This window comes from Oxyura jamaicensis, chromosome Z, assembly GCF_011077185.1.
Source record: "Oxyura jamaicensis isolate SHBP4307 breed ruddy duck chromosome Z, BPBGC_Ojam_1.0, whole genome shotgun sequence".
Lineage (NCBI taxonomy): Eukaryota > Metazoa > Chordata > Aves > Anseriformes > Anatidae > Oxyura > Oxyura jamaicensis.
This window is the reverse complement of record NC_048926.1, coordinates 28,706,724-28,720,937: the sequence shown is the minus strand read 5'-3', so window position 1 is coordinate 28,720,937 and position 14,214 is coordinate 28,706,724. Positions and strand designations below refer to the sequence as shown.

Sequence of the window (14,214 nt, the reverse complement as noted above, 5' to 3'; positions counted from 1 at the left end):
ATTTCTCAGAGAATGACTAATTCGAACTGTCCATGCATAATTCTCTTACAAGTTTTTACTTAAAAATTATAGGGGCAAAGGCACAATGTACAAATTAAAAGATTTACATACTAGCTTATACACAATCTATGGTAGCTTTATTTGAAGATTTGCTTAAGAATATTTTAAAAGATTATTATTACATCTTTTTCCACAGCTCTCCCAGGCTGGTACTTCAGAAAAAGTAAAAAAAAATCATTTCTTTATGAAGTGTTGGTGGTGGGAAGACAACGCTTGTTAACAAAGAACTGTTTTACACACACTCACATGAAAAACTGATGCAAAAACTGAGGAAAATTGATTTAGATTTTCAGTATCCACACAACGGGGAATTTTTTATTCTGAACCTTCATGAGATTGTTAACACTAAAATCTGATTCATTTGAATAAAAAGTTTGAAAAATATTAGTAGTTACTACAACTGCATTTGTTTCAATACTCTCTCAATTGCAAAGATGTCACCTGAAAATTACTTAAGCTAAAACACGTATACAACAGTCACAGCAGTGTCCACAATGTAAAATGCATCTGACTTAGCTTTTACTCTGCTAATCTGAAAACATGTTTTAACAACTCAGTGGAGAAGGATCTTTTTTTTTTTTTTTTTTTTTTCAACAGAATAACAAGCCATGTTGAAAAATGGGTACCACTGCATATCACCGTGACTTTAGCATGACCTCAGTCGTCAGAACAAGTACTAATCAGTTTAAAATCCAACAAGAAAATTTTAAAAAATATTATGGAAAACTAACAGTTAAATATATTTCTCTGTAGGGTTTTAAATTCACTGTTAGAGAAGGCTTTTTTAGAACAGACCAGATGAGCAACTACTATAAATGACATAGAATAGGCTGAATCTGCCCCGAGTACAAGGATGGATTAGACTTGTTGAGGGCTGATATTTTTCAGCAGCAAAGAAATGAAGGCGAACTTTAGAAGCAAACCAACATATAAAGCACAGAAGTCCAAGCTAAATTCTATGTGCCACAGAGTATTCTGTCACTGAAAATAACCAGCTAAAATGACATTGAGTGTATATATATATATATATTTATATACATACACCTACACACATATATATACTATATTGCAAGCACTTCCACTGTAGGAAAGGGTAAATATTGAAGAATCCATAGGGGAGTTCATGTTTCTAGGTCTTGCTTCACCAACGACTACTTGAAAACTCCTCTAGTCTCATCAAGGTGCTGCTGACATGTAATTCAAAACTTTGTTCACGTAAACTTTATACTCAGCAGCTGAATCTGGATCAGCTCTTAGCACAGCATCTCACAATGCACTCTCACAATCACTCTTGTAACTAAAGTATGCTAGATTTCTAGCAATCTTTATACACAAAAACTACATTCATGTTGGTATCAAGTCTAATTATTTGACAGCAAAATATACTGTGCCAAACCATGTAGATTAGTTTTGCACATACGGTACTTTACTTATACGTTTTAGAAATCATAGCATTACCAAATTTGCTGGTTTTGAAAATGTTTCCTTCACCTCCTTACTACCACTCTGAAAAGGAATGTGTATTAGAATTCAATAGACATGTGTTTTTTAGAAAAATGGCAATAATTCTCAAGTGCAAAAAAATCATGGAATCTTTACTTTTAGGTCTTAAATTCAAGTAACATATCATTTATCAAGATTTTTGACATAAGTAGAGCCAAAAAATGCTCAGGACTTTGAAATGAAAGACCAAGAGAGAAAGAAGACTTCAGTGAGAGCTTCCAAATTCTTCGCAAGATTAAGATTCAGCTATTAAAAAAAAGATTAAAAAATATAGCTTCTACAGCACAGGAGACTTCAATATACACTGATTACCACTCTTCTCCACTGCAAAAGAATGTATATTAAAGACGACATTTATTAAAGAACCTAAAGACAGAAGAAGTGTCAGATCCACGGCAATAGAATAGTTGCAGTAGAACGTTATCACAGTTCTGATTCAATATTTAGTAACACTGCTTAAGTTTCATCAAAACAGCTTAGAATTTATTAATGCCTTGAACATAGTTGCAAATGCTGAATAACAGTCATATGTAGGCCTTAACTATTACATTGTGCTGTCGCTTGTGTAACTGTGCAATCTTCAATAAAAACATAATAAAATGAATAAGCTTCAACTGCTAAAGACAAAAATTAATAAATAAACATAGGGGTTACCCTACCCGCAGCCACTGTTTCTCTGTGAGAGCATCACTGTAGTCCACATCCCTGCGTTGACGGGATCCTCTTCCAAATATTTTTTCTTCCTCTTCTTCACATGTGAGCCTTTCAACTTCAGCATCATCCTTAATAATCCAGGATGGCAATTCATCCTCCTCCATCAAGCGAGGCTTGCGCTTGGGGTTTCTGGCATCCTCTCTACGACGATCCATGTCCATACGCTGGGAAAGGATAAAACAGTTGTATGAGCAACTATTAAATAAACCAATGGAATTCCCAGCTATCTAAAAATAGCAGAACCTTTAAACCAAGTCCTTCACAGGTATTTCCCTTCCATCAGCCCAATACTTCTGAAAAGGAACTATACAAAGAAGTAGCTACACTTGACAGTTGATTTTCAGTCAAGTTCACTACTCCATAGCTAGCTTAATCTGAAGTAAGTGCACAGCAAAACAAAGTAGATTACAAGAACACAAAGAAGCTGTTAGTTTAAAAACTCTAGTTTTTCACACAAGCTTTTTGGTTTCTTTGTATTCATAAACGTGATCTGTGAATACTAATAATTCTTTACAACATCCCCATAAGGTGTTTTTATTACTTAATTTAGAAGAGTAACTGACAACATGCTAGTTTAGTGAATCTGAATATCAGAGGAAGGAAATTTAAAAGGTGCTATTATAAAAAGAATCGAGAAAGAATTAAGAAACTCAGAGAAAAGATTGCCTACTCAGTGCCAGAAAGACAACTCACTTAAACACAGAATTGTTACTTCTGCTGTATTAGGCAAAAGATCTAATCACATACAAAAATATAATTTAACATTAGGTAAAGTGTTAAGAACATTAGAAGTATAATGTTGTGCTAAGACTTTAAACTGAAAATGAAATAATCACAAATTCATTTCAATTCTGGTGAGCAATTACCTCACAAAATAGATATGGATACTCATTCTAATGAACTCCTGTGCACTCATCAGTGAGGTGGTTTATAGTCCTCCCAGGAAAGCATCCATCTCTACTGACTATATGCTGACCTAGGCTCCTATGCTCCCGTGAATCTCATTTAGATTACTTAAACAGTTCAAATCAGCTAATATGTATATCCTTTTCAAATACTCATTTTGAGGAGTCATACAGGATTCCTTGAAATAAAACCCCAAGGTACTCAATTTAAAACCACAGATTCATACAGCCAACTGCTGCTGTATTGCTGTTTTAGATTCCAGGAGTTAAATTCTATCAGCACAACTATCGTATTAACACCCATTTTTCCGAGAGGCCTATAATTTCACTTCATAGAAAGTTTTTACATCAAGAATCTTTAAACAAAAGCTAACTTAAAGTTTTTGTTCCTATTTATGAATTTTGCCAGGAATAGTAACCCTTGCTGAAACATACTATTAGGAAAAGACAAGAGTTGTACAGCTTCTGTCTCTGAATTTTGTCTACGCTTTTTACTACATGATGAAAAACTAGAGGTGCCGTAATTTGTATTGAATGCAAAAAGTAGGACAACTGTGAGGTCTGGGGCTATCTAGAGTTTTTACCTATGCATGTGGAGCCACCAAAAGGCGGGGGAAAAAATCCACTTGTACACATACTCTTTCTGTGTACATAGCTAAAAATACATGGTGAACTCTACAGGTACTTCTAAGGATCTATGTCAAGGAATACTTTTAACCTGAAAAGGGACAACATAAGAAGGTTTCTCATCTTCTTGGGAAGTCAGTCTGCTCTCTCATCTATTGTTTTGGAACTGGTTACTTCAGATAAACATAATATTTAATTTATATAAGGAAAACACATGCTTTTGCACCTCTAAGCCTAGTTCAATAAACAAACCAAAACACTTTTTTCCTGGATCCACAGTTTGCTGAATTCTGAATACATCTGCACAACCTCATCAGAGGGAATGAGGCTGCCTGGGTATCACTGAGATAAGGAAAATACAAACCTATCTTTATGCTCTGTGTACGACCTAAAATATTGATAAAAAGAATACAAACAACCTTAGCTGCCAAACTTTTTTTTCAGACTTTCCATTTATAATTGAACCAATTTTTCTAATAAATGGAAAACAGATTTTTTATTAACAATTAATACATTTCTTAGCCATTAATATTTAACTTTAATGTTTCTATCTTCAATATTTTCAAATCCCTGACTTTCAAAGTGCATTAACTTTGCATCTTCAAGTTTTTATTATCTACTACTAGTTCTTTACTCTCCCTTAAAACTTTTCATACAGATTAATATGATAAACATAAATTAAGCACATGCAGTGCTAAAACTGTCTTCAGTCTAGGTCCCTCAACTGTTTGCTTGAATGGCTGTAAATAACCTTTGAATGAAATCCAAAAGGATAGAGTCACAGAAATTTCTGGAAAACAGCCATAAATCAATCAGCTACTTCTCTTCAAGGATTAGTTCTTTCCTTCTGGATCTGAAGAGAAAGCACTAAGAAACTGTTTCCAGCAGCAAATCTCTTTTCACAGAACTCAGACTACTTCTTTTTTGGCTGGATTTCTGATACAACAGGCTTAACATTGATCGCTATGCACCTTGTATATTCAGCTAGTGAGGACAGCTACAGTAGCAGCAAAAAATCCTATGGTACATGTACAGACAAGTTGTAATGGAGAACAAAAAGGAGATCAGCCAATAATTTGGCTGAAATTACACATCTTGATTTCTGTCACGTAAAAAGACAAGTGTCTTTAAGCACTCCTTTTCCATGCAGCCTATCTTCAGGGATTTCAGTTCTTCTAAGATAACATTAAATTAAACTTAGTGTGAAAGGACTACACTGACAGTACAGCAATGATAAAATGCATGCACAACCATGTGGGAGCATATGGCCTTTATCAATTGTGCCCTTGAAGAACAATTACTTATATAAATATGGCCCCTGAAAACTTGTGCCACAGCCATGTTTAACAGATGAATACTTGAGCAGACACCAAGAAACTAATAACTTGTGGTCCTATTAATGGTGTTTCAGTAGATACCACCTCCTGATACACTTTCATGCACACACCTGAGTGTCTGTGTTGCTCAATCTTGCAGAAAAAGAAGCCTATATAGAATGAGAGGGGATGGTACTTTATCCTCAGTACTTAAATATTTTAAGTGTTTTTCTGCTGCTGTGCCAGTGACTCTTAAAGTAACCAATCCACCAGCAACCGTCACATTAAACAGATGCTAAAATGCAAAAGCCATGCCTACTCTGACATTTTAGCAATTATTCCATTAATGTTCTAATAGCAGTAACAAGAAGGGAAGTGTTAACATAAAATGAGTTCCCCACATTTGAATCACTGTCACTAGCTCCACTTTGGTAATTTTTCAACAGTTCTATAGCAGAAGAGATGAAGCTGCAGAAGAGATGAAGCTAACAGCCCTTGACAAAACCCCAGCAAACCCCAGCTAACTCAGAGACCAGCACTATCAATCTACTAATTTACTATCTTGCTCAGTTCCTGTAGTTGTCTTTGCCAATATCATAGCACAAAAGAGAGAAGAAATGTCTAAAAAAGAAAAGCATGTTGTAGAACTAGTAAGCCAAACAGTGGCTTTCAATTTTAAACTGTCTTATGTCACGCCAGAATCTTCCTCCAGATTGGCATTGTTCCACTACTGTCTGCAAGGATCTCTGAAGTCTGTCTTGTGAGGAAACCTGCATTTAAGTAGATTGTTCTTCTTTCCTCAATGCAAGTAATGCAACAATGCAAGTAAATAAAACTATTCCTCTAACAAGGTTTTCCAACACTAAAATGATAAAAGATTAAAAGCATTGTAAAAATGCTAGAAAAGATATTCTACTTACAATCATATCATCCTTACCATGAAGAGATCGAATTCCTCCTCACGTCGAGCAATCATCTGATTCAGAGTCTCATCATCAGGAACTTCATCTTCCTCCTGGTCACATAGATGGATAAAGGTATTAGGAAAGAAGCTTTCACGTTCAATGTGAAGCAACAGTCTGCATCATGTCAGCATCGTACTAAGCCTCCCTCCTTCTGTCAGGAGGCATACGAAACACTCAAACCAAAACTAAAACTTTTAACACGTTCAGCAATTCAGAAGTAATGCAAAACAGACATCATAAGAGACAATTGGGACTTATTACCACTTTCATAAATTGAGAATGAGGAAATGAGCAAACATGTAACCAGGAAATTTTGGTTTGTGGTTTTCCTGGGTCAGAAGCACAGCTAGTGCTTCAGTTAAAATATATGCACTTCTGTTCTGCTGTTCTACAGTACTGCCTCAGAAATACCATTCTGTACAATGAGGTCTTTGCTGTCAAGGCAAGGAGACCGAAAACGGCCCTACATTTAAAACAAAACAAAACAAAAAAACCACCACCTTGTCACTAGATTGGAGAAAAAAAAAAAAAAAAAAAAGATTGCTGAATCCCTCTTTCTCTTGATCATCAGCTGCTTACAAAGTGAGATGCTAACCTCTGTCTTTCAGACAAAAATAATTATTTCATAAAAGCAGAACATCCCTTGGAAAAATCAGAAAGTCTAGAATTCAACTAAGAAGTTAAACTGCTCTTACAACCATTTTAATACAAGCTGGCTACAGAATGTTAATTTTCCCCTCTCTGAATTATTTTGAAAGCAAATTTCAAACCTGAGACAGGTAAATATAAGCTACAGATTGGTTCCACCATAGGGCTTATTGACCCTATGTTACAGTATGCTCCAGACACACCATTTTTAATGAAAATTCATGTTCATTATTTAGAGAAATGGGAGTATAGAATGCTGTAAATAAAGCCTAAATTGTGTAGCATTCTTTCTTTACCCAAAATAAACAAAAGAAAGCCTGTGTCTATACCCACACTTCCAATTTTCCTGCCACTGGTAAGACATCTTCAGCTCAGAAAAGAGTACAATTTTTATTAACGCAATTCCTACCACTTTTGTAACTTAAGGTACATATAACTTAATCATGAAATAATAAACTAGAAAGACAACAAGACAGTTCTTCTCACTCCTAGTCAAATGCTCCTTCACAGAAAAAAAAGTCTACATATCTCTTCTGCATCTTGTATGATCAGCGAAGAAAGTTACCCCCAGGAAAGTTTCACATGCTTCCTTTCACCTTAGAGTAACTTGTGACCTTAAAAAAAAAAGATACACAAAAGTGATCCCATAGCAGAAACTGTAATAGCACCAACTGCATTGTGTGTTATTAGTCCAAAAAATCATGTTACCAAGTAGGTAGGTATCACAGAATGGTCTGTGTTGGAAGGAAACTTAAAGATCACTCAGTTCCAACCCCCCTGCCATGGGCAGGGACACCTCCCATCAGACCTGGTTGCTCAAAGCCCCATCCAGCTTGGCTTTGCCATAAGGGATGGGGCCATCCACAACTTCTCTGGGCAAACTGTTTCAGTTACTGACCACCATCAAGTTGAAGAATTTCTTCCTAATATACAATCTAAATCTACCCTTAGTTTAAAGCCACCACTCCTCGCCTTGTCACTACACTTCTTGACAAAGAGTCCCTCCCCAGCTTTCCTTTGATACTGGAAGGTTGCTATAAGGTCTCTCTGGAGCCTTCTCTCCTCTGTGCTAAATAACCCCAACTTGCTAAGCCTGTCTTCACAGGAGAGGTGTTCTGGTCCTCTGATTGTGGTCCTCCTCTGGATCCACTCTAGCAGGTCCATGTCTTTCTTGTGCTGCAGGACCCAAAGCAGAACACTTTACTCTAAGGAAGTGTCTCATGAGAGCAGAGATGATGGGGAGAATCACCTCCCTCAACCTGCCATTTATACTTATTTTGGTTATGGTTGTCTTTCTGGGCTACGAAATGGTGGATTGGTGGACGAAAAGCTCAACAGGAGCCAGCATGTTCTTTCCTGCAGAGCTGTTCTCTATCTTCTCATTCTCCAGCCTGTTTCATGTGTGGGATTGTCCCAGCCCAGGTGCAGGACCTTGCATCAGCCTTTTTGCCTGCAGATTTTTCACACAGGCCCACCTCTCAGGCCTGTGCAGGTCCCTCTGGTTGGCATCCCTTCCTTTCAGCAAGCTGACCATACCACAGAGCTTGGTGTGGAAAACTGCTAAGGGTACACTTGATCCATATTATATCCATATTTTAATGGATAGTGGCTTAGCTAATATTTTGATGGATAACAGCTTAGCAAATTCATCTGTCAATTCCCTCAGGACCCTTCAATACATCTCATTAGAACCCATGGACCTGTGCACTTCTACGTTCCTTAAATGATCTCAAACCTGATCCTCTCCTACAGTGGGCGGTTCTTCATTCTCCCAGGCACTGCCTTTGTCTTCTGTGATACAGGAAGCATGGCTAGAACACTTGCCAGTGAAGACCGAAGCAAAGAAATTCATAGAGTACCTCATCCTTCTCTGTATCCCAGGTAGTCAGGTCTCCCGTTTCATTCAGGAGAGGGCCCACAATTTCCCAAGTCTTCCTTTTATCACCGATACACTTACAGAAGTCCTTCTTGTTCCCCTTGATGTCCCTGGCCAGATTCAATTCTCTGGGCTACAGCTTTCTTAACTTGATCCCTGGCTGATTAGACAATTTATCTGAAGTCCTCTGTTACCTGTCCTTGTTTCCACCCTCTTCACGTTTCCTTTTTATGTTTGGTCAGGAGCTCCTTGTTCATCCACGAAGACCTGGAATTTTTGCCTGACTTCCCCTTTGCTGCTATGCATTGCTCTTGAGCTTGGAGCAGGTCATCCTTAGCCAGCTTTCTTAGGCCCCTCTTCCCTCCAGGGCTTTATTCCATGATACTCTACCAAGTATATCCTTGAAGAAGTCAGCTCTCCTGGAGTCCAGGGTTGTGAGCTTGCAGTGTGCCCCCCTTGGTGTCCTAAGAATCTTGAACTCTAGCATTTCATGATCACTTCACCCAAGGCTGCCCTTGAGCTTCACAATCCCTGTAAGCCCCTTCTTATTGGTGAGAATGAAGTCCAGCTTAACTCCTCTCCTTTTTGTTTCCTCTATCACTTGGAGAAGGAAGTTACCATAGGAAGTTACCATCAGTGCACTCCAGGAACGTCCTGGAATGCTTATGCTCTGCTGTGTTGTCCCTCCAGCAGATATTGCAGTGGTTCAAGGTCCCCATGAGGATCAGGGCTTGTGAATGTGAGACTGCTCCATTCTTTAGAGAACCATTGTCAGCTCAGTCTTCAAGGTCAGGTGGCCTGTAGCAGACCCCCACACTATAATGTCACCTGTCCCTGCCCTCGGTTTAATCTGAACCCATAAACTCTCAGCCAGCTCCTCGTCCATCCCCAGGCAGAGCTCCAGGCACTCCTGTTGGTCAATACCATACACCGTGACACCACTTTCTCATCTCCCCTGCCTGTCCTTCCTGAATAGCCTGTATCCTTCTATTACTAAATGAATTACATTACCAAACAGATTTTATGAACTCCATTGCCAACAAAAAATTCTCCACGAGCAAGTTTCTTCTAATCATCTGTCACGCATTCATATTATTCAAATGTATCTTTCTAAATACACAGAAATTGTCTCTTTGTTATAACTCGTTATGCTAAAAGTGGAAAAACGAGTAAAAAAGAGAGCAAAGAAAAAAAGAAGAGCTGGTGGGATTTGATGCTGCATTTAGAAGAACTAAAGTACAAGCAGAACATGGTGCTCTTCATACCTGAATGAAAAGCTTTGGGATGTAAGTTTAAAGCTTGCTTGGCATGGAAATATTTAACTAGCTAGTCACTAAGCAATCTCTTCTTTAGATGTGCTAGTCCATATTTGCAGGTCAAAGTTCTTTTGATATTAATAATTCTTAACTGGTGAGATTTACTTTTTCTTGTCAATCTCCCTCGTTTGTCACCCAAATTTTATCTCCAATGCTGTTGCAGTGAAGAAGCAATGACTGACCAATGCAGAGTGGTGCAAATTCAATCCCTCTTACTCCCTCAAATGTTTCAGTGTTCGGGCAGTTTAGCATAGTCTCTGTTAACAGAGAAATTTTACTTTAAAGCTTTGGCAAAGACCTATTCTGCTATTTTGAGGATATTGTTTTGTTTCTGTTTTTGTTTTTCTTTTCATTGTGCTTTTTTATTATTAATAACATGTAAGACGGTGAGTTGTAGTAGCAGCTTAGCCTTTAGGGATTTTTTTTTTATGTTTCAAACATAAAACATCTGGAAGAAAGCTGTTCCTTTTTTAAAACTCATGTGTATTTTGTAAGTGTATATATACCTCAGAATATATACAGAATGTGTGTCTGTGTAGGACAGGAAACAGGAAGAAGAGGTGTAGGGGAATACAGGAAATTTCAAAGTTAAATAAAAGCATCCTGTGCCTAAGAAAACAGCATAATCTATAACAAATTGCCAAAAATCCTTCAAAAGAGTGTAAGAAACAGCTTAAAGTCTTTGTCATTTGAACTAAGGCAGCCCTATGCATGTGTGTATATGTGCATTTACTGATTTTTTAATTACTTGATGTCTTAAGTCTCTTCTACAGTTTAATTTTATTGTATTTTTCTCTCCAGTGAGAACGGTACAGAAATAGAAAACAGGACAGTTATGAAATCAGATCAGGATTTTGAAAGGATGATGAAAAGAATTACAAACTAAAAAAACCTTTCAATAGCCTAAGCCAGTTCATGAAGCCACAAAATTAGTATTAAGTGCCTGATATTTCATTACTCTTGCCTAATCTATATTGTGTCCCATGCATGTGAAAATATTATCTTAATAATGGTAAGGATTACCAATGAATTGTTTTAATCATCCCATTTTTAATGACTTTCATCTATGAAAGTATCAGAACTGTTTGTTCCAATAAAACATTTTCATAGACAGCATCTTCATTATGGCTACAATCCATATGGAATCTCATTTGAGGTAAATGTTCTTCATATTACGCCCTTTCAAAGGCTAGTATGAAAAAGAAAAAAGCAAAACCCTGAGCTGTAACATTGTCTAATGACAATGTAATTGTTTCAAAACTATTGCCAAATACTTCTAAGCAGCCTGGACAGAGAAATTCTATACATTTTCCGCAACAGAAAGCATACCTAAAAGAAAAAATAAATTAGTGAAAAAATAGTATATAAAAACATGTTTAGAACCTGTGTTCTTAGAGTATATGGATGACAGACCAGCTCAAATTATTCTCCATGGTATTTTAAGCAATCATACGTTAGAACAGTTAATCTCTAATTGCCTAGGCAGTAATTCTTTTTAAACACTTGATGATTTTCAAATCTATCTTGCTGCAGAATTTGTAGCTGAGCATGAAGGATACCAATGTTAAGCTAGAGTCAGAAGTATTTGGTTATATTACTGATCTGTGTGCCTGATTTTATGTATATGGGTAATGGATCTTTTAAACTGTTATTAAAAAAATAATTGCAATAATTGTTATATATATATAAAGAAGAAAAAAGATAACACTTTAAAGTTTGAAAGAAACAGTTCAGGCAAGTCATTAGAATCAGCTAATTAATACGATCAAGATCATGCAATTGTTTTCTAGATTTTTAGACAACTAAAAATAGTACTCCATGTACAGTTTATTTCTTGTAAGTCAGTATATTTTAATAAAATTATCAGATGAACTGTTAGAAGACCAGTACGATTTTATGTGAACCCCTTTTTGTAAATGAATATACCTCACTAATTTCAAGTATTGAAGTGTAAATCACTAAAGCATACCAAACGAAAATGGTTGTCTGTTGCTCTGCATTTGGAATTCAGTTTGGTGGGCTCTAACATCCTTGTCTACTACTAAATTTGATTTTCAGAAGAAACACGTTATCGACTATAATTTTATTATTTAATATATTGGACTGGAGCAACTCCAAAGCAATTTATATACCACCTGGTAATGTCTCTTCTTCATGATACTGAAGATCGAGTCATCATGAGAAAATGCATTATGTGGGACACAGCACAAACAAAAAATGTATTTCTAGGTAAGTTATGCCTCAGCTCTTTTCAGAATTGATTCAATTATGCAGATATATTCCCTTTCAGATGTTTTCTAAGCACTAGGCAGGGAAGACTAGATTTTTTTAAATTTCCTGTTACTAAGTATGACTATGCTTAACAAGCACAAGGAGAGATAAAAACTGTCCAAATATACTTTGAGCAATTAAATGTTACTGAAGCTATTTTAAAAATAAATATATATATTTTAGGAGTCAAACTATAACACCAATTTGTGCTTTAAAGACTGACACCAGGTTATAGTAAGCAAACATTGTTTAAATCTGTGCATGTTCGCCCAAATATAGTTGAAAAACTAACAAAAAGTAAATCGCTCTAAAGTCATCCATCAAATAAGGCACGCCAAGTAGGCCTGAACTGCAGTCCTGAGCTTTTGAAACGTTTTAAAATAAATATTTTCTGTGGAATTTTCTACATGAAAATACAACAGGAAGATCTCAATTTTAAAAACAAATCTACAGGGTTGCCAGAAGATTTCTACTGGTTTCAAAGTTTATACACATTCATATAGATGGTGATGGCTATATGAGTAGTAAGGTTTCATTTCGTCAGAAATAGTACACATACATCATACCATTTCTGCATTCACACAAATAATCATTATTTATAAAGCAGACAATTTAATTCATTTCTTATGAAAAATACTAAAACGGGTACAAAATAGCAAACATTTTCTTAACGATGTACTAGGTTTTTCTGTGTGCACAACAACATAAAAAGGAGTTTATACAAAAGGTTTAATTATTGAAGAAGTAAACCCTTTGGTCTTTGAAAATTTACACCACATAATGAAAGATGACTGTGAAACAGACTATAGAGTCTTGTTTTCTTTCCGCGTGTACCATACCGGTACAGGTGGTTCAAGCCATACCGAGAGGCAAGAAATCTCTGCAGTCTTTAACCAACACATGTCATTTTTTTGGGTCAGGAAAAATCATTGCAGCATGGGACTTTTTGTGTTAGTGTCTTCAGTATAGCTTAATACATTTATACTATCTATCCCAAACGCAGTGCTGATCCAAATTATGAACACTGTTCACAGCAAGAGAACAATCTGCAGTGACAGGCAAAAGAAGGGGCTTGCCATTCCACAATCCCAATTCCAAAGAAGAACACAATGGGATAAACGATTAGTGTTTCTACAATCTCAGTTCCCACTATTATAAAGAAAAATTTGATAGCTGTTTTGAGACAACTAATTGTTTCCTGAAAAGGAGAATTCCAGTAACTAGAATTCCAGTTTGGATATAGCACCAGAAAGAAACAGCTATGTTGCTGGTTTGCTCTAAGCTCAAAGCACATCTTAACTCTTACCCAGGACCCAAAATGAAAAAGCAGAGGCAAGCAGGCTCTTACTTGTTTGAAACTAGGTAGTCCTAGTTATTCAGTACGTCTGAAAAGTCTATTACATAGTCTAACATTATTTCTTTGACTGGATGATAAAGAGTATGTTGACAGTTCTAATTTTGAAGGAGATAACAATTTTTGATGAAAAGTGTAAGTATCCCCTGAAGCATCCTCTTACTGATTATTTCTAACTACGTTTTACCTCATTTTCTTCTTCATGCTCCAGTATAGCCTGTAGAAAAGCCCTCCTTTCGTGGCTTGAAGATTTCTGATCAAACATTCCAGCTTGAATAACTTTTTGATCCACGTTCAACTTATACTTTGCAGCAGCAAGTATCTTCTCTTCCACACTGTTTACAGTGCACAGTCGCAAGACTCGAACTTCATTCTGCTGACCAATTCGATGAGCTCTATCTTGGGCCTGCAAGTCCTATGAGGCAAAGAACACGGAGAATGATTTATAGAAGTGTGCTACTCAAATCACTCTCTGCTTAAAGGACATTATAATGCTGAGTTCTCCTTTGACATAAGAAGGAAGTACTCAAACCACAGTCTACCATAATTCACATAGTTCACTCCTGATTGTTCTGTTTCCCAAAACTACTTCAGACCCAGACAGGGAGAAAAAGTGAAAAAAAAAAATGCACTTGCTCCACACACTGCACATACAGTAA

At 36.6% G+C, this 14,214-nt stretch overlaps 1 protein-coding gene across 5 annotated transcripts in view; it reads right to left on the bottom strand.

Moving 5' to 3' along the window:
- The window catches only part of SMARCA2 (SWI/SNF related, matrix associated, actin dependent regulator of chromatin, subfamily a, member 2), a 120,748-nt gene that overhangs the window by 32,706 nt on the left and 73,828 nt on the right, over positions 1-14,214 (bottom strand). For all 5 annotated transcript variants that reach the window (XM_035309099.1, XM_035309100.1, XM_035309098.1 and 2 more), the window contains 3 exons: positions 13,743-13,970; positions 6,063-6,140; positions 2,223-2,441 (listed from right to left, as the gene is read on the bottom strand). In XM_035309099.1, the coding sequence (XP_035164990.1) occupies positions 2,223-2,441; positions 6,063-6,140; positions 13,743-13,970 (525 nt within the window). The remainder of the gene's footprint in view (positions 1-2,222; positions 2,442-6,062; positions 6,141-13,742; positions 13,971-14,214) is intronic.